General features: G+C 39.0%; 1 protein-coding gene across 8 annotated transcripts in view; it reads left to right on the top strand.

Moving 5' to 3' along the window:
* Window positions 1–19210, top strand: part of Bruce (BIR repeat containing ubiquitin-conjugating enzyme) — a 231818-nt gene that overhangs the window by 204929 nt on the left and 7679 nt on the right. For all 8 annotated transcript variants that reach the window (XM_070101002.1, XM_070101006.1, XM_070101005.1 and 5 more), the window contains 3 exons: window positions 3836–4053; window positions 7598–7723; window positions 16255–16368. In XM_070101002.1, the coding sequence (XP_069957103.1) occupies window positions 3836–4053; window positions 7598–7723; window positions 16255–16368 (458 nt within the window). The remainder of the gene's footprint in view (window positions 1–3835; window positions 4054–7597; window positions 7724–16254; window positions 16369–19210) is intronic.

Genomic DNA, 19210 nt, shown 5'->3' with positions numbered 1-19210 from the left:
TTTGCATGATGGTAGGATTGCTGGTTTCTTTTTCTGTCTCATAAACACGCTAGATAACAGGGATATCTTGCTACTCCTACTTACACTTTGGCCACACTTCACAGACACGCACATGCATATATATATATACATACATCTAGGTTTTTCTCCTTTTTCTAAATAGCTCTTGTTCTTCTTTATTTCTTCTATTGTCCATGGGGAAGTGGAAAAGAATCTTTCCTCCGTAAGCCATGCGTGTCATATGAGGCGACTAAAATGCCGGGAGCAATGGGCTAGTAACCCCTTCTCCTGTAGACATTTACTAAAAAAGAGAAGAAGAGAAACTTTATAAAACTGGGATGCTTGAATGTGCGTGGATGTAGTGCAGATGACAAGAAACAGATGATTGCTGATGTTATGAATGAAAAGAAGTTGGATGTCCTGGCCCTAAGCGAAACAAAGCTGAAGGGGGTAGGGGAGTTTCAGTGGGGGGAAATAAATGGGATTAAATCTGGAGTATCTGAGAGATATAGAGCAAAGGAAGGGGTAGCAGTAATGTTGAATGATCAGTTATGGAAGGAGAAAAGAGAATATGAATGTGTAAATTCAAGAATTATGTGGATTAAAGTAAAGGTTGGATGCGAGAAGTGGGTTATAATAAGCGTGTATGCACCTGGGGAAGAGAGGAATGCAGAGGAGAGAGAGAGATTTTGGGAGATGTTAAGTGAATGTATAGGAGTCTTTGAACCAAGTGAGAGAGTGATTGTGGTAGGGGATCTGAATGCTAAAGTAGGAGAAACTTTTAGAGAGGGTGTGGTAGGTAAGTTTGGGGTGCCAGGTGTAAATGATAATGGGAGCCCTTTGATTGAACTTTGTATAGAAAGGGGTTTAGTTATAGGTAATACATATTTTAAGAAAAAGAGGATAAATAAGTATACAAGATATGATGTAGGGCGAAATGACAGTAGTTTGTTGGATTATGTATTGGTAGATAAAAGACTGTTGAGTAGACTTCAGGATGTACATGTTTATAGAGGGGCCACAGATATATCAGATCACTTTCTAGTTGTAGCTACACTGAGAGTAAAAGGTAGATGGGATACAAGGAGAATAGAAGCATCAGGGAAGAAAGAGGTGAAGGTTTATAAACTAAAAGAGGAGGCAGTTAGGGTAAGATATAAACAGCTATTGGAGGATAGATGGGCTAATGAGAGCATAGGCAATGGGGTCGAAGAGGTATGGGGTAGGTTTAAAAATGTAGTGTTAGTGTTCAGCAGAAGTTTGTGGTTACAGGAAAGTGGGTGCGGGAGGAAAGAGGAGCGATTGGTGGAATGATGATGTAAAGAGAGTAGTAAGGGAGAAAAAGTTAGCATATGAGAAGTTTTTACAAAGTAGAAGTGATGCAAGGAGGGAAGAGTATATGGAGAAAAAGAGAGAGGTTAAGAGAGTGGTGAAGCAATGTAAAAAGAGAGCAAATGAGAGAGTGGGTGAGATGTTATCAACAAATTTTGTTGAAAATAAGAAAAAGTTTTGGAGTGAGATTAACAAGTTAAGAAAGCCTAGAGAACAAATGGATTTGTCAGTTAAAAATAGGAGAGGAGAGTTATTAAATGGAGAGTTAGATGGAGGGAATATTTTGAGGAATTGTTAAATGTTGATGAAGATAGGGAAGCTGTGATTTCGTGTATAGGACAAGGAGGAATAACATCTTATAGGAGTGAGGAAGAGCCAGTTGTGAGTGTGGGGGAAGTTTGTGAGGCAGTAGGTAAAATGAAAGGGGGTAAGGCAGCCGGGATTGATGGGATAAAGATAGAAATGTTAAAAGCAGGTGGGGATATAGTTTTGGAGTGGTTGGTGCAATTATTTAATAAATGTATGGAAGAGGGTAAGGTACCTAGGGATTGGCAGAGAGCATGCATAGTTCCTTTGTATAAAGGCAAAGGGGACAAAAGAGAGTGCAAAAATTATAGGGGGATAAGTCTGTTGAGTATACCTGGTAAAGTGTATGGTAGAGTTATTATTGAAAGAATTAAGAGTAAGACAGAGAATAGGATAGCAGATGAACAAGGAGGTTTTAGGAAAGGAAGGGGGTGTGTGGACCAGGTGTTTACAGTGAAACATATAAGTGAACAGTATTTAGATAAGGCTAAAGAGGTTTTTGTGGCATTTATGGATTTGGAAAAGGCGTGTGACAGGGTGGATAGGGGGGCAATGTGGCAGATGTTGCAGGTGTATGGTGTAGGAGGTAGGTTACTGAAAGCAGTGAAGAGTTTTCACAAGGATAGTGAGGCTCAAGTTAGAGTATGTAGGAAAGAGGGAGATTATTTCCCAGTAAAAGTAGGCCTTAGACAAGGATGTGTGATGTCACCGTCGTTGTTTAATATATTTATAGATGGGGTTGTAAGAGAAGTAAATGCGAGGGTCTTGGCAAGAGGCGTGGAGTTAAAAGATAAAGAATCACACACAAAGTGGGAGTTGTCACAGTTGCTCTTTGCTGATGACACTGCTCTTGGGAGATTCTGAATGAAGTTGCAGAGGTTGGTGGATGAATTTGGTAGGGTATGCAAAAGAAGAAAATTAAAAGTGAATACAGGAAAGAGTAAGGTTATGAGAATAACAAAAAGATTAGGTGATGAAAGATTGGATATCAGATTGGAGGGAGAGAGTATGGAGGAGGTGAATGTATTCAGATATTTGGGAGTGGACGTATCAGCGGATGGGTCTATGAAAGATGAGGTGAATCATAGAATTGATGAGGGTAAAAGGGTGAGCGGTGCACTTAGGAGTCTGTGGAGACAAAGAACTTTGTCCTTGGAGGCAAAGAGAGGAATATATGAGAGTATAGTTTTACCAACGCTCTTATATGGGTGTGAAGCATGGGTGATGAATGTTGCATCGAGGAGAAGGCTGGAGGCAGTGGAGATGTCATGTCTGAGGGCAATGTGTGATGTGAATATAATGCAGAGAATTCATAGTTTGGAAGTTAGGAGGAGGTGCGGGATTACCAAAACTGTTGTCCAGAGGGCTGAGGAAGGGTTGTTGAGGTGGTTTGGACATGTAGAGAGAATGGAGTGAAACAGAATGACTTCAAGAGTGTATCAGTCTGTAGTGGAATGAAGGCGGGGTAGGGGTCGGCCTAGGAAAGGTTGGAGGCATGCGTGAGCATGTTTGATAGGAGTGAATGGAGACAAATGGTTTTTAATACTTGACGTGCTGTTGGAGTGTGAGCAAAGTAACAAATTTGAAGGGATTCAGGGAAACCGGCAGGCCGGACTTGAGTCCTGGAGATGGGAAGTACAGTGCCTGCACTCTGAAGGAGGGGTGTTAATGTTGCAGTTTAAAAACTGTAGTGTAAAGCACCCTTCTGGCAAGACAGTGATGGAGTGAATGATGGTGAAAGTTTTTCTTTTTCGGGCCACCCTGCCTTGGTGGGAATCGGCCAGTGTATTAATAATAGTTTTTTTTTACTTTGTGCCAATTCAAGTTCTAATAAGCAGACCATTTGTAAAAAAAAAAAAATGTTGAGTAGAAATATCACCATTATCTTTGGAACTAAATGAATTCAGTGGGATAAAATTGGGATACTTATATAACTTTGCTCATACTGTTGCCTGCCAGTGGTTGAATTAAAGAATGTAAAGGTACAATGCCGTGGCTGGAACAATACTCAACCCACATATGGGAGAATGAAACTTATGACAATGTTTTGGTCTGACTTGGACCATTAACTAGTCACTAGTTAATGATCCAAGTCAGACTGAAACATCATCAGAAGTTTCATTCTCCTTTGTGTGTTATTTGTGAGGTTTGAGATGATAATCAATGTTGTGCTTATGCTATTTTTTTTTTTTTTCAGATACATATGAAATGGTTGTTGAAGATTCTGAAAGAGGTATTAGGTTTGTGGTGTCGCATCACTATGAGGGGTCAGTCAGAGGAGCCGGAGACCTGTGCACTCCTCGCAGAATGAAGAGATTGGCCCAAGAGGCTGTGACTTTATCATCATCGCTCCCTCTGTCGTACTCTTCCTCGGTATTTGTTCGCACGGATCTCGATAGATTAGACATTATGAAGGTTTGTTCATTTTTATTTTCGTTCATCTAGTAGCATATACTATATCGTTTTACATTGCTCTATTTACAGGCTAGTATGATATGAAATATAAGATAATTTTTTTTTGAACTAGTGGAATGTCCCTTGAGATTAAATTAATTTTAATTTTGCACTTTGAATTTGGGAAGCTGCAGACGAATTTGTTCAAGGCTCTCATGCGAGAACTACTCTGAAGAAATTGTAAAAAGGATACCCTTTCTCTGATTGATACTTATTTGGATTTTTTTTTTTTTAACAAATCAGCCATTTCCCACCAAAGTAGGGTGGCCCAAAAAAGAAAAACTTTCACCATTCACCCCATCACTGTCTTGCCAGAGGTGCACTTACACTACAATTTAAAACTGCAACATTAGCACCCCTCCTTCAGAGTGCAGGTGCTGTACATCCCATCTCCAGGGCTAAGTTCGGCTTTCCAGTTTCCCTGAATCCCTTCATAAACATTACCCTACTCACACTCCATCAGTGTGTCAAGTTCTAAAAACCTTTTGTCTCCATTCGCTCCTGTCTAACATGCTCATGCATGCTTGCTGGAAGTCCAAGCCCCTCGCACACAAAACCACCTGTACCCCTTCCCCCCAACCTTTCCTAGGCTGACCTCTACCCCGCCTTCCCTCCACTACAGATTTATACACATTCATTCTATTTTGTTCCATCCCTTTTACATGTCCAAACCACCTCAACAACCCTTTCTCAGCCCTCTAGATAATAGTTTTAGTAAGCCCACACCTCCTAATTTCTTCCAAACTACGAATTCTCTGCATTATGCTCACACCACACATTGCCCTCTAACACGAGATCTCCACTGCCTCCAGCCTTCTCCTTGTTGCAACATTCACCACTCATGCTTCACACCCATATAAGAGCATTGGTGTAACTAATCATATTTTGAATGTGTATACTTTTTGTATATGTAATTTTGTGACCCTCCCTCAGTGGGCAATGGCTGATTTTTTTTTTTTCAACAAACCGGCTGTATCCCACCAAGGCAGGGTGGCCCAAATAGAAAAACGAAAGTTTCTCTTCTTAAATTTAGTAATTTATACAGGAGAAGGGGTTACTAGCCCCTTGCTCCTGGCATTTTAGTCGCCTCTTACAACACGCATGGCTTACGGAGGAAGAATTCTGTGCCACTTCCCCGTGGAGATAAGAGGAAATAAACAAGAAGAACTAAAAAGAAAATAGAAGAAAACCCGGAGGGGTGTGTGTATATATATATATGCTTGTACATGTATGTGTAGTGTGACCTAAGTGTAAGTAGAAGTAGCAAGACGTACCTGAAACCTTGCATGTTTGTGAGACAGACAAAAAACACCAACAATCCTACCATCATGTAAAACAATTACAGGCTTTCATTTTACACTCACTTGGCAGGACGGTAGTACCTCCCTGGGTGGTTGCTGTTTACCAACCTACTACCTAGGGAAAATGGCTGATGTGGTAAAAAAAAAATTTAAGTGTACCCTCCTGAAAGTTATTTTTTAGAAGTATCAGGACACCCTTGATATAACAGACTAGTATGGGGGTTCTCAGAGTTTTTGTTAAATCAAAATAATGTTACAACAAAAAAAAAAAAAAAAGGTACCAGACATTGTTTTAGATGTAGTATATTAGTGCACACAATTTACAATTATATTGTGATAAACAGTGAAATTAAAGTAATTATGATTTGCACAACAGATTTTGCCCGTTATTGTAATTGTTAAATTGAGGTGTTATACTGAGGGTGTGTAAAGGAAGAAAGTTGAAAGTGAACATAGATACGAGTAAGATGATGAGAGTATCAAATGAGTTAAGTAAAGAAAAAATTGGATATCACATTAGAGGGAGGGTGTATGGAAGAATTGAACGTGTTCACATATTTGGGAGTTGACTTGTCAGCGGATGGGTGTACGAAGGACGAGGTAAACCAAAGAATTGATGAAGAAAAAATGGTGAGTGGTGCCTTAAGGTGTCTGTGAAGACAAAAAACATTATCCATGGAGACAAAGAAGGAAATGTATGAGAGAATAGTGGTACCAACACTCTTTATTTGGGTGTGAAGCATGGGTTGTAAATACTGCAGCAAGGGGAGGCTGGAGGCAGTGGGGATGCTGTGTCTAAGAACAAGGTGTGGCATACATATTATGCAGAGATTTCTTTTTTTCAACAAACTGATCATATCCCACTGAGGCAGGGTGACCTAAAAGAAAAAACAAGTTTCTCTTTAAATTCTGGCATTTTAGTTGCCTCTTACCACCCACGTGGCTTACAGAAGAAGAATTCTCTTCAACTTCCCCATGAAGATAGGAAATAAACAAGAACAATAACTAGTAAAAAAACAAAAGAAAACTCAGAGGGGTGTGTGTATATGTATATGCTTGTACATGTATATGTAGTGTGACCTAAGTGTAAGTAGAAGTAGCAAGACGTACCTGAAATCTTGCATGTGCACGAGAAAAAAAAAAACACACCAGCAGTCCTATTGTCATGTAAAACATTTACAGGTTTCCTTTTTACACTCACTTGGCAGGGCGGTAGTACCTCCCTGGGTGGTTGCTGTCTACCAATCTACTACCTAGGGCAGAGAAGTCATGATGTGGAAATTAGGAGGAGATGCAGAGCTACTAAAAGTACTATTCAGAAGGCTGAGGAGGGGTTGTTGAAGTGGTTTGGTCACTTAGAGGTGGAGCAAAATAGGATGACTTGGAGGGTGTATAAATTATAGTGGAGGGGAGGAGGAGTAGGGGTCATCCTAGGAAAAGATGGAGGGAGGGGGTAAAAGATGTTTTGTGTGCAAGGGGCTTGGACATAAAGCAGACATGTGAGCGGGTTAGGTAGGAGTGAATGGAAACGAATGGTTTTTGGGACTTGACGAGCTGTTAATATGTGTGAAGGGTTATATTTTGTGAAGGTATTTAGGGAAACTGGTTAGCTGGACTTGAGTCCTGGAGGTGGGAAATACAACACCTGTACTTTAAAGGAATGGTTTGGGAAATATGCTGTTTGGAGTGACATCTGAACCATCATATCTGCATGCCTCTGCAAAGACAGTGATTATGTGTGAATGATGGTGAAAGTGTTTCTTTTTTTGAGCCACCATGCCTCAGTGGGAGATGGCTGGTGTGTTGAAAAAAAAAAAATGAGGGTTTACTGTACATTCATAATGTACCACCATTTAGTAGTCTTCTTTATATCCAAGTAAGATAAAAGTATGATAGAGATGAGCAATACTGTACAGCAGATCTGATAAGCAGACCAGACTCATTGACGTGATAGTGACATGTTTCAGTTGTGTGAAGTACACATGTACACATATCTGTGACTGGTGTTAAGAATTTTATTGCTATCTAATATGCTTACATATGCCTATTGGATGTCCAAGCCCCTTGCACACTTAACCTCCTTTATTCCTCACTTCTTTCTCCAGCCTTCCCTAGGATGACCCTACCCCTCCTTCCCTCCACTACAGATTTTTACACCCCCCCTCCCCCCTCAATTATTTTAATTTTATAATTTTTTCTCACAGGTGCTTATAACAGGGCCGGAAGATACCCCATATGCCAATGGCTGCTTTGAGTTTGATGTCTACTTTCCTGTAGACTACCCAACCTCACCACTCCACATTAACCTACAGACAACTGGGGAGGGACGAGTAAGTCCACTGATCTCTTCCATACATGTTGACAGTCTTGTAAATTTTATGTTAGCTTTAGAAAGAAATTAATTTTTGTTTCAAAATGAATTTTTTGTTTGTTGATGGCTTGTATACTAATTTGAGTGATAGGCATTATTAGATAAAAGCATACAGTGGAACCTCTACTTGCGAGCGTGTCCACGTGCTCGTTTTTCCAAATACGAGCAGTCGTTGGGTCGATTTTTTGCTTCCATACGCTAGCAAAATTTCCACAAGTGAGCAGACCTCCAAGCAGGTTCCTTGACACTGGTGAGGGGCTCTTGCTCTTGATCTCAGGAATTGTATCTCAGTTGTTTGTTGTACCTAGGGATTGGCAGAGAGCATGTATAGTCCCTTTATATAAAGGGAAAGGGGACAAAAGAGATTGTAAAAACTATAGAGGAATAAGTTTACTGAATATACCAGGAAAAGTATACGGTAGGGTTATAATTGAAAGAATTAGAGGTAAGACAGAATGTAGGATTGTGGATGAGCAGGGAGGCTTCAGAGTGGGTAGGGGATGTGTAGATCAAGTGTTTACATTGAAGCATGTATATGAACAGTATTTAGATAAAGGTAGGGAAGTTTTTATTGCATTTATGGATTTAGAAAAGGCATATGATAGAGTGGATAGAGGAGCAATGTGGCAGATGTTGCAAGTATATAGAATAGGTGGTAAGTTACTAAATGCTGTAAAGAGCTTTTATGAGGATAATGAGGCTCAGGTTAGGGTGTGTAGAAGAGAGGGAGAATACTTCCCGGTAAAAGTAGGTCTTAGACAGGGATGTGTAATGTCACCATGGTTGTTTAATATATTTATAGATGGGGTTGTAAAAGAAGTAAATGCTAGGGTGTTTGTGAGAGGGGTGGGATTAAATTATGGGGAATCAAATTCAAAATGGGAATTGACACAGTTACTTTTTGCTGATGATACTGTGCTTATGGGAGATTCTAAAGAAAAATTGCAAAGGTTAGTGGATGAGTTTGAGAATGTGTGTAAAGGTAGAGAGTTGAAAGTGAACATAGAAAAGAGTAAGGTGATGAGGGTATCAAATGATTTAGATAAAGAAAAATTGGATATCAAATTGGGGAGGAGGAGTATGGAAGAAGTGAATGTTTTCAGATACTTGGGAGTTGACGTGTCGGCGGATGGATTTATGAAGGATGAGGTTAATCATAGAATTGATGAGGGAAAAAAGGTGAGTGGTGCGTTGAGATATATGTGAAGTCAAAAAACTTTATCTATGGAGGCAAAGAAGGGAATGTATGAAAGTATAGTAGTACCAACACTCTTATATGGGTGTGAAGCTTGGGTGGTAAATGCAGCAGCGAGGAGACGGTTGGAGGCAGTGGAGATGTCCTGTCTAAGGGCAATGTGTGGTGTAAATATTATGCAGAAAATTCGGAGTGTGGAAATTAGGAGAAGGTGTGGAGTTAATAAAAGCATTAGTCAGAGGGCAGAAGAGGGGTTGTTGAGGTGGTTTGGTCATTTAGAGAGAATGGATCAAAGTAGAATGACATGGAAAGCATAGAAATCTATAGGGGAAGGAAGGAGGGGTAGGGGTCATCCTCGAAAGGGTTGGAAAGAGGGGGTAAAGGAGGTTTTGTGGGCTAGGGGCTTGGACTTCCAGCAAGCGTGCATGAGCGTGTTAGGAGTGAATGGAGGCGAATGATACTTGGGACCTGACGATCTGTTGGAGTGTGAGCAGGGTAATATTTAGTGAAGGGATTCAGGGAAACCGTTTATGTTCATATAGTCGGACTTGAGTCCTGGAAATGGGAAGTACAATGCCTGCACTTTAAAGGAGGGGTTTGGGATATTGGCAGTTTGGAGGGATATGTTGTGTATCTTTATACGTATATGCTTCTAAGCTGTTGTATTCTGAGCACCTCTGCAAAAGCAGTGATAATGTGTGAGTGTGGTGAAAGTGTTGAATGATGATGAAAGTATTTTCTTTTTGGGGATTTTCTTTCTTTTTTGGGTCACCCTGCCTCGGTGGGAGACGGCCGACTTATTGAAAAAAAAAAAAAACATACAGAATTCCACTGGAACGGGTTAATTGCATTTCAATTAATTTAAATGAGGAAAATTGACTCTGCAAACGAGCAAATCCAGTTGCGAGCAAGGTCGTGGAACGGATTTTAATATTTTAATAATTTTCACTGTATTTGAGGAAAATGCTCTATAAAACATTTTTTTTAAGGGATCCTTTAAATATTCTCAGAACCCCCATCCTCCATGCATTCTTTTACCTTTCATGTTTATAATTGCTGTGAATAGTGTTCTTGCCAGTTAGTCAGAATTTTTATAAGCAATAATTTACTTAAATTATCAGTGTACTTTCCACATTCGAGGTGGATAGAGCTGCTACAGTGGTATTAGTGCAGAAACAGGTGGTATTAGTGCAGAAACAGGTGGTATTAATACAGAGACAGGTGGTATTAATACTAAAACCTCTGCTTTTGAAATTACCATCTCCACTTGCTGATAGTGTTGGAATTTGCTACACCCACACCATTCTGATTATTATGAGTTTATGTATATGTTAATATAACCAGCTGCTGGACCTGGTGACTAACATTTTTTACAAGGCTGTGTACACTAAAATAACCAGCTGCTGAGTCTAAGTGTTGTGTATTTCCTTGAAATCTGTTATACCTTCAAGTTGTGTTTACCAATTATCCATAGCTGCTGCCACCCACCCTATTTCTATCATGCAGATAACACAAGCACTCAGCCTTAACATTCAAAATTAAATTCATAGTCCTAACTTTTGGAAGCTTCTGCCTTTAGTCAACATTTCTTAATACTAATTACACATTGCAAATCATGGTGTATCAAACTTCCTTTAACCTTTTGAGGGTCCATCCCATAGTTCTACTGCTTTGTAGCCAGAGTCCAAGCTGTAGTTCTACACCATAATTCGGCTCGCTCAGATAAGCTGTGAGTGGTAACTTTTGGCCTAGATATGAGAGAATACATCTATGTGGTAAGTGTACACCACATAACACAAATCCTGCAGCACGCAGTGCATAAAGAGAAAAAAAAATTGCTACCATATTTTTTAAATAAAACGGCAACTTTGTGGTTTTTTTTGTATGTTTTTTACAGTTGTATTAACAGTTTCTTGGTCTCATTTGATAGAAAGGAGGATATTGGTTTTAGTACTGAAAATGGCTTGAAACTGAGCTCAAAGTAGCAGAAATGTTCAATTTTTGCCCATTCTCAAGCATAAACAAATAACGTCACACGTACAGTACACATCATCTAATGGGTCTAATATATGTTCACAAATGTGCTGATATTATTTATACAATTATTACAATATTGCATAACAGTAAATATTCTAATTTTTGGTGCGAATAAAAATTCATTATGTGAATAAAAAATTGAAATGGAATTCACTTGTAAAGCCCGGAAACATAACTAATAAACAGAGGAAATGTTAGTTTAGTGTCAGGAATGTCTGCATTGTTTATTCTGGACCCTATTTTCAGATTGGAATATTTTGAACTTCGTGTGAAATTGGACAAATTACCAATTTCCGATCACTTTATTGGGTAGTTGAAATAGTTGACTGGGCGATTTCTTGTGCTCAGTCAATAAAATAGAAGTAATACTAGCGAAATAGCTAAGAATTTGGTCGACTGGAATAATGTAATTGGCCTAAAATGGGAGTCTAAGTCGACAAAATTTGCCCATGTGTTAATATCGCTGATGCAGCAAAATTCAGAGAGATATTCTCTACCATTTCATGAGAAAAAACAAATACCAAATTTTTTTTTGGAAAATTCTTGGACCCTGTGGACAAGTTTCAGATCAGGGGTCTGGACCCTGAAAGGGTTAAACATTGCATTGTGCATATTTATTGGATGTTGTTCTTAATGTAATACATAACTCTTATTTTTTTTTTTTTTTTTTTTTTTTTCTCTCTCTCAACAAGTTGGTCGCCTCCCACCGAGGCAGGGTGACCCAAAAAAGAAAGAAAATCCCCAAAAAGAAAATACTTTCATCATCATTCAACACTTTCACCACACTCACACATTATCACTGCTTTTGCAGAGGTGCTCAGAATACAACAGTTTAGAAGCATATACATATAAAGATACACAACATATCCCTCCAAACTGCAAATATCCCAAACCCCTCCTTTAAAGTGCAGGCATTGTACTTCCCATTTCCAGGACTCAATTCCGACTATATGAAAAGAACCGGTTTCCCTGAATCCCTTCACTAAATATTACCCTGCTCACACTCCAACAGATCGTCAGGTCCCAAGTATCATTCGTCTCCATTCACTCCTATCTAACACGCTCATGCACGCTTGCTAAAAGTCCAAGCCCCTCGCCCACAAAACCTCCTTTACCCCCTCTTTCCAACCCTATCGAGGACGACCCCTACCCCTCTTTCCTTCCCCTATAGATTTATATGCTTTCCATGTCATTCTACTTTGATCCATTCTCTCTAAATGACCAAACCACCTCAACAACCCCTCTTCTGCCCTCTGACTAATGCTTTTATTAACTCCACACCTTCTCCTAATTTCCACACTCCGAATTTTCTGCATAATATTTACACCACACATTGCCCTTAGACAGGACATCTCCACTGCCTCCATCCGTCTCCTCACTGCTGCATTTACCACCCAAGCTTCACATCCATATAAGAGTGTTGGTACTGCTATACTTTCATACATTCCCTTCTTTGCCTCCATAGATAACGTTTTTTGACTCCACATATACCTCAACGCACCACTCACCTTTTTTCCCTCATTAGTTCTATGATTAACCTCATCCTTCATAAATCCATCCGCCGACACGTCAACTCCCAAGTATCTGAAAACATTCACTTCTTCCATACTCCTCCTCCCCAATTTGATATCAAATTTTTCTTTATCTAAATCATTTGATACCCTCATCACCTTACTCTTTTCTATGTTCACTTTCAACTTTCTACCTTTACACACATTCTCAAACTCATCCACTAACCTTTGCAGTTTTTCTTTAGAATCTCCCATAAGCACAGTATCATCAGCAAAAAGTAACTGTGTCAATTCCCATTTTGAATTTGATTCCCCATAATTTAATCCCACCCCTCTCCCGAACACCCAAGCATTTACTTCTTTTACAACCCCATCTATAAATATATTAAATAACCATGGTGACATTACACATCCCTGTCTAAGACCTACTTTTACTGGGAAGTATTCTCCCTCTCTTCTACACACTCTAACCTGAGCCTCACTATCCTCATAAAAGCTCTTGACAGCATTTAGTAACTTACCACCTATTCCATAAACTTGCAACATCTGCCACATTGCTCCTCTATCCACTCTATCATATGCCTTTTCTAAATCCATATATGCAATAAAAACTTCCCTACCTTTATCTAAATACTGTTCACATATATGCTTCAATGTAAACACTTGATCTACACATCCCCTACCCACTCTGAAGCCTCCTTGCTCATCCGCAATTCTACATTCTGTCTTACCTCTAATTCTTTCAATTATAACCCTACCGTATACTTTTCCTGGTATACTCAGTAAACTTATTCCTCTATAATTTTTACAATCTCTCTTGTCCCCTTTCCCTTTATATAAAGGGACTATACATGCTCTCCGCCAATCCCTAGGTACCTTCCCCTCTTTCATACATTTATTAAACAAAAGTACCAACCACTCCAACACTATATCCCCCCCTGCTTTTAACATTTCTGTCATGATCCCATCAGTTCCAGCTGCTTTACCCCCTTTCATTCTACGTAATGCCTCACGTACCTCCACCACACTTACATTCTGCTCTTCTTCACTCCTAAAAGATGGTATACCTCCCTGGCCAGTGCATGAAATTACCGCCTCCCTTTCTTCCTCAACATTTAAAAGTTCCTCAAAATATTCTCGCCATCTACCTAATACCTCCCTCTCCCCATCTACTAACTCCCCTACTCTGTTTTTAACGGACAAATCCATACTTTCCCTAGGCTTTCTTAACTTGTTTAACTCACTCCAAAATTTTTTCTTATTTTCATTAAAATTTCTTGACAGTGCCTCTCCCACTCTTTCATCTGCTCTCCTTTTGCACTCTCTCACCACTCTCTTCACCTTTCTTTTACTCTCCATATACGCTGCTCTTCTTATAACATTTCTGCTTTGTAAAAACCTCTCGTAAGCTACCTTTTTCTCTTTTATCACACCCTTTACTTCATCATTCCACCAATCACTCCTCTTTCCTCCTGCCCCCACCCTCCTATAACCACAAACTTCTGCCCCACATTCTAATACTGCATTTTTAAAACTATTCCAACCCTCTTCAACCCCCCCACTACTCATCTTTGCACTAGCCCACCTTTCTGCCAATAGTCGCTTATATCTCGCCCGAACTTCCTCTTCCCTTAGTTTATACACTTTCACCTCCCTCTTACTTGTTGTTGCCACCTTCCTCTTTTCCCATCTACCTCTTACTCTAACTGTAGCTACAACTAAATAATGATTCGATATATCAGTTGCCCCTCTATAAACATGTACATCCTGGAGCCTACCCATCAACCTTTTATCCACCAATACATAATCTAACAAACTACTTTCATTACGTGCTACATCATACCTTGTATATTTATTTATCCTCTTTTTCATAAAATATGTATTACTTATTACCAAATTTCTTTCTACACATAGCTCAATCAAGTTTCTAAAATAGAAAACTTGCCTAAAATTAATAGCAGGTTAATAGTAGGTTGGTAGACAGCAACCACCCATGGAGGTACTACCATCCTGCCAAGTGAGTGTAAAACAGAAACCTGTAATTGTTTTACTTGATGGTAGGATTGCTGGTGTCTTTTTTCTGTCTCGTAAACATGCAAGATTTCAGGTACGTCTTGCTACTACTACTTACACTTAGATAACACTACATATACATGTATACAAGCATATATATATATATATATATACACACACCCCTCTGGGTTTTCTTTTATTTTCTTTCTAGTGCTTGTTCTTGTTTATTTCTTATCTCCATGGGGAAGTGGAACAGAATTCTTCCTCTGTAAGCCATGCGTGTTGTAAGAGGCGACTAAAATGCCGGGAGCAAGGGGCTAGTAACCCCTTCTCTTGTACAAATTACTAAATTTAAAAAGAAAAACTTTTGTTTTTCTTTTTGGGCCACCCTGCCTTGGTGGGATACGGCTGGTTTGTTGAAAAAAGAAAAAAACATAGCTCAATTAAAGGCTCCCCATTTACATTTACCCCTGGCACCCCAAATTTACCTACTACTCCCTCCATAACATTTTTACCCACTTTAGCATTGAAATCCCCAACCACCATTACTCTCACACTTGATTCAAAACTCCCCACGCATTCACTCATTTCCCAGAATCTCTCTCTCTCCTCTACACTTCTCTCTTCTCCAGGTGCATACACGCTTACTATAACCCACTTTTCACATCCAATCTTTATTTTACTCCACATAATCCTTGAATTTATACATTTGTAGTCCCTCTTTTCCTGCCATAGCTTATCCTTCAACATTATTGCTACTCCTTCTTTAGCTCTTACTCTATTTGAAACCCCTGACCTAATCCCATTTATTCCTCTCCATTGAAACTCTCCCACCCCCTTCAGCTTTGTTTCACTTAAAGCCAGGACATCCAGTTTCTTCTCATTCATAACATCCACAATCATCTCTTTCTTATCATTTGCACAACATCCACGCACATTCAGACTTCCCACTTTGACAATTTTCTTCTTCTTATTCTTTTTAGTAATCTTTACAGGAAAAGGGGTTACTAGCCCATTGTTCCCGGCATTTTAGTTGACTTTTACAACACGCATGGCTTACGGAGGAAAGATTCTTATTCCACTTCCCCATGGATATAAAAGGAAAAGTAATAAGACCAAGAACTATTAAGATAAAATCAAAGAAAACTCAGATGAGTGTGTATAAATAAACGTGTACATGTATGTGTAGTGTGACCTAAGTGTAAGTAGAAGTAGCAAGACGTACCTGTAATCTTGCATATTTATGAGACAGACAAAAGACACCAGCAATCCTACCATCATGTAAAACAATTACAGGCTTACGTTTTACACTCACTTGGCAGGACGGTAGTACCTCCCTGGGTGGTTGCTGTCTACCAACCTACTACCTATAACTCTTATAGCTTCCATATATATAAAAAACAAAAAAGACACAATACTGGGACTGGAACAATACACAAATAACCAGCACATAGGAGAGAGAAGCTTACGACAATGTTTTGGTCCAACTTGGACCAAATCAGATTAAAGCGTCGTCATAAGCCGTTCTCTTATATGCGGATTATTTGTGTATTATTCCATATATATAAAACTTTGATGAATGCAGACATAAGGGTCATGAGTGGATCTCAAAGCCTTAGGGAAGTGCAAAAATGATATTGTAAAGAGAATATATATCATCACCAGCTCTGTGTTAGCCTACCTTCCTTTCTCAGTTGTATGGTCTGTAGAGTTCTAACTTCAATTTTATTGCAGGTACGCTTTAATCCCAACCTGTATCAGGATGGGAAAGTGTGCCTCAGCATCCTCAACACCTGGCATGGCAGACCTGAGGAAAAATGGAATCCCCAGACCTCTTCACTCCTACAAGTATGTGCTAGATGTGTTTTGTGCCAGTATGTATGTAATAGGTTTGATTATAAATTGCTCAATTTTTTTGAGCTTTCTAAAATTTTATTTTTGTCCAAGTACTTATAACTGGGTTTGAGAAATCTGCTCTTCAAGCCTAATTTGAGGCCAGATTTCCTAGTTAATTTCCTGATCAATTAGGCTGCTAATGCTAGCAGCCTGCAGGCCTAGACCTATAGAACTATCAGCCTAACTGATTTGGCACATTTCCTCTTGTTGAGTCTATATTTATTGTAGTAATGTTTCTCACTTATGCTGGTAGAAAGTTTAATGTTAATGAATCATATATGTTAACAGTGTTCTCATAGTGTGCCTATGGCACACATGCTTTCCACTGAGCTTATTCTATACTTCCCATATCTTTCAGTAAGTTATGTCAGCATGTAAATCAGGTATCTGACCCTCTAGTATTTTCCATGTACAGTAAACCCTCATAACATGGGACATGTTCTTGAAAAGTGACACCTTGTGAAAATTGGCATTACTTGAAGTAAAGGGTAGGGGCAAAATAGGATAACGTTTCAGACACACAAATTTGATGAATAAGACACGTGCAACACTTAGGTATCTTCAATTTCAAAATATTTTGTCTACTCAAGAGGCTTCTTTAGTCAGATACAGGCAATTATAACACTGGAGACAGCAGAAGCAGTTTTGACTACAGCCTCTCCTTATTTAACGACGGGGTTTCGTTCCTAAGAGTAGATCAATAAGCAAATTGGTCGTTAGGCGAGGAGCATAATATACTGGTAGTGGGTTTGTGTCAGCCATCTTAAGATATTTTTTTAATGTTGCCTTTGCACCATTTATAACATTTCTAGCGTAATTTAGTTCCTAGGCCTTTTGTGTATCCATATGCTCTTGCACTACCGTCCACAGGATGGATATGGGGTGCACAATAAACTAACCACTTCGGTAGCAAAATCTAATCTAGTATAATTTTAAATGTTTATACAGTAGTATATTGTAATAAACAAAGTAGAGAAAATCAGCTCTAATATTCATTATTTAGGTTTTCATCTGGTTGGAGAACTGGTCATAAGTCCAAGCAGTTGGTAAACAAGTACGTCGCAAAGTGAGGACAGGCTGTAGTTGAAGATGTGAATTTTTTGTATCATAAGAATTACAACAATTATGTATAAGTGATGGTGAATTTTTTTCTTTATTTTGGGTTTTTCTTTCTTTTTGGGTTACCCTGCCTCGGTGGGAAAGTTTATGTATGAGTGATGGTGAAAGTGTTGAATGATGATGAAAGTTTTTTCTTTTTTGGATTTTTCTTTCTTATTGGGTCACCTTGCCTCAGTGGGAAACGGCCGATGTGTTAAAAAAAAAAATTACAACAGTACTGTGTTGTCCCTGTTAAGCCTTTCCCTTAACTGCATGAATGCTTGAGTACAAACATTAGTACTTATATATTCATCTTCCTATGTTTTTTTTTTTATTGCATGTCAATTTTTAATGATTACCCAATACTGACTCATGCATATCAATGATGGCAATGTAATTTTTAATTATTCATTGATCATACAGGCCCTATTTATATTCTCTTGTCAGTTTCTTCTGCCTTGTGTTTTTTTAAAGTAATCCATAGCATATCATCCATCTTAATTGTGTTTCTCCTCTTAAATTTATTAGCAACAATGTTTTTATTTTATTAGCATTTATTTACATAATATAATGTATCTGATTGCCTCTGTGAAGACAGTGATTATGTGTGAATGATGGTGAAAGTGTATCTTTCTTTTTTGTGGTCACTCTGCCTTGGTGAAAGATGGTCAGCATGTTGAAAAAAAAAAAATCTGAAGTATGTCAGCTCACCTCTGGCAAGTACTGAATGACAGCCACACAACAGGAAAAGAGGTAATGAACTTTTAATGGACCTGTATACATCAAAGGCAATGGGACTTGACAACATGTCACCATGGATTCTGTGAGAGGGTGTAGAAACACTGTGTAAACCACTAGCTATCTAAAATAAGTCAGTGTAGTGTATACAGGATGGTTACCAGAGATCTGGAAGGCAGCAAATGTAGTCCCTATATTTAAGAAAGACTGACAGGAGGTGTTAAACTACAGATCATTTTCTATGGCATGCATACTTTGCAAGGTAATGCAGTAACTTGACAAGAAAAGAGTGGTAGAACACTTGGAGAGAAGTGGTTTCATGAACAAAACCAGTATGGGTTTAGGAATGCCACATCTTACTAACTTGTTGGAGTTCTATGACAAAGTAACAAATGTACAACAAGAGAGAGAGAGGATTGAGTGGATTGCATTTTTTTTTTTTTTTTTTTTAAAGACTGCAAAAAGGCATTTGATAATGTACCCCACAAGAGGCTGGGCCAAAAACTTGAGATTTATGCCAGAATAACAGGAATCATACACTGGTGAATTAAAGAGTATCTTAGGGAAAGGAAGCAAAGGGCATCTGTCAGGAAAAAGACAGAATGGGAAAGAGTAACTAGCAGGGCTTCTCAAGGATCAGTATTAGGTTCAGTACTGTTTCTGGCTTATGTAAATGACATTCCAGTTGGAATTGGTTAGAATATATCCCTGTTTGCTGATGTAAAACTATTGAGAATAAAAACAGATGACCAAGAAAGGCTCCAAGGGGTTCTGGATAAATTGCACAAGAGGTCAGATAAGTGGTTGCTTGAATTCAGCTCCAGTAAATGCAGGGTCATGAAGACTGGGAAAGGAGCAAGAAGACTGGAAATGGGGTATAAACCATGGGGGATGGAGGCTGCAGTCTTCAATCAGAGAAACCTAAGAGTGAGCATAGTACCCAGTAGATTGCTAGAGG

Source organism: Cherax quadricarinatus, chromosome 75 (genome assembly GCF_038502225.1).
Source record: "Cherax quadricarinatus isolate ZL_2023a chromosome 75, ASM3850222v1, whole genome shotgun sequence".
NCBI lineage: Eukaryota > Metazoa > Arthropoda > Malacostraca > Decapoda > Parastacidae > Cherax > Cherax quadricarinatus.
The sequence above is the reverse complement of the archived record's forward strand: the minus strand, read 5'-3'. Positions and strand labels throughout refer to the sequence as shown.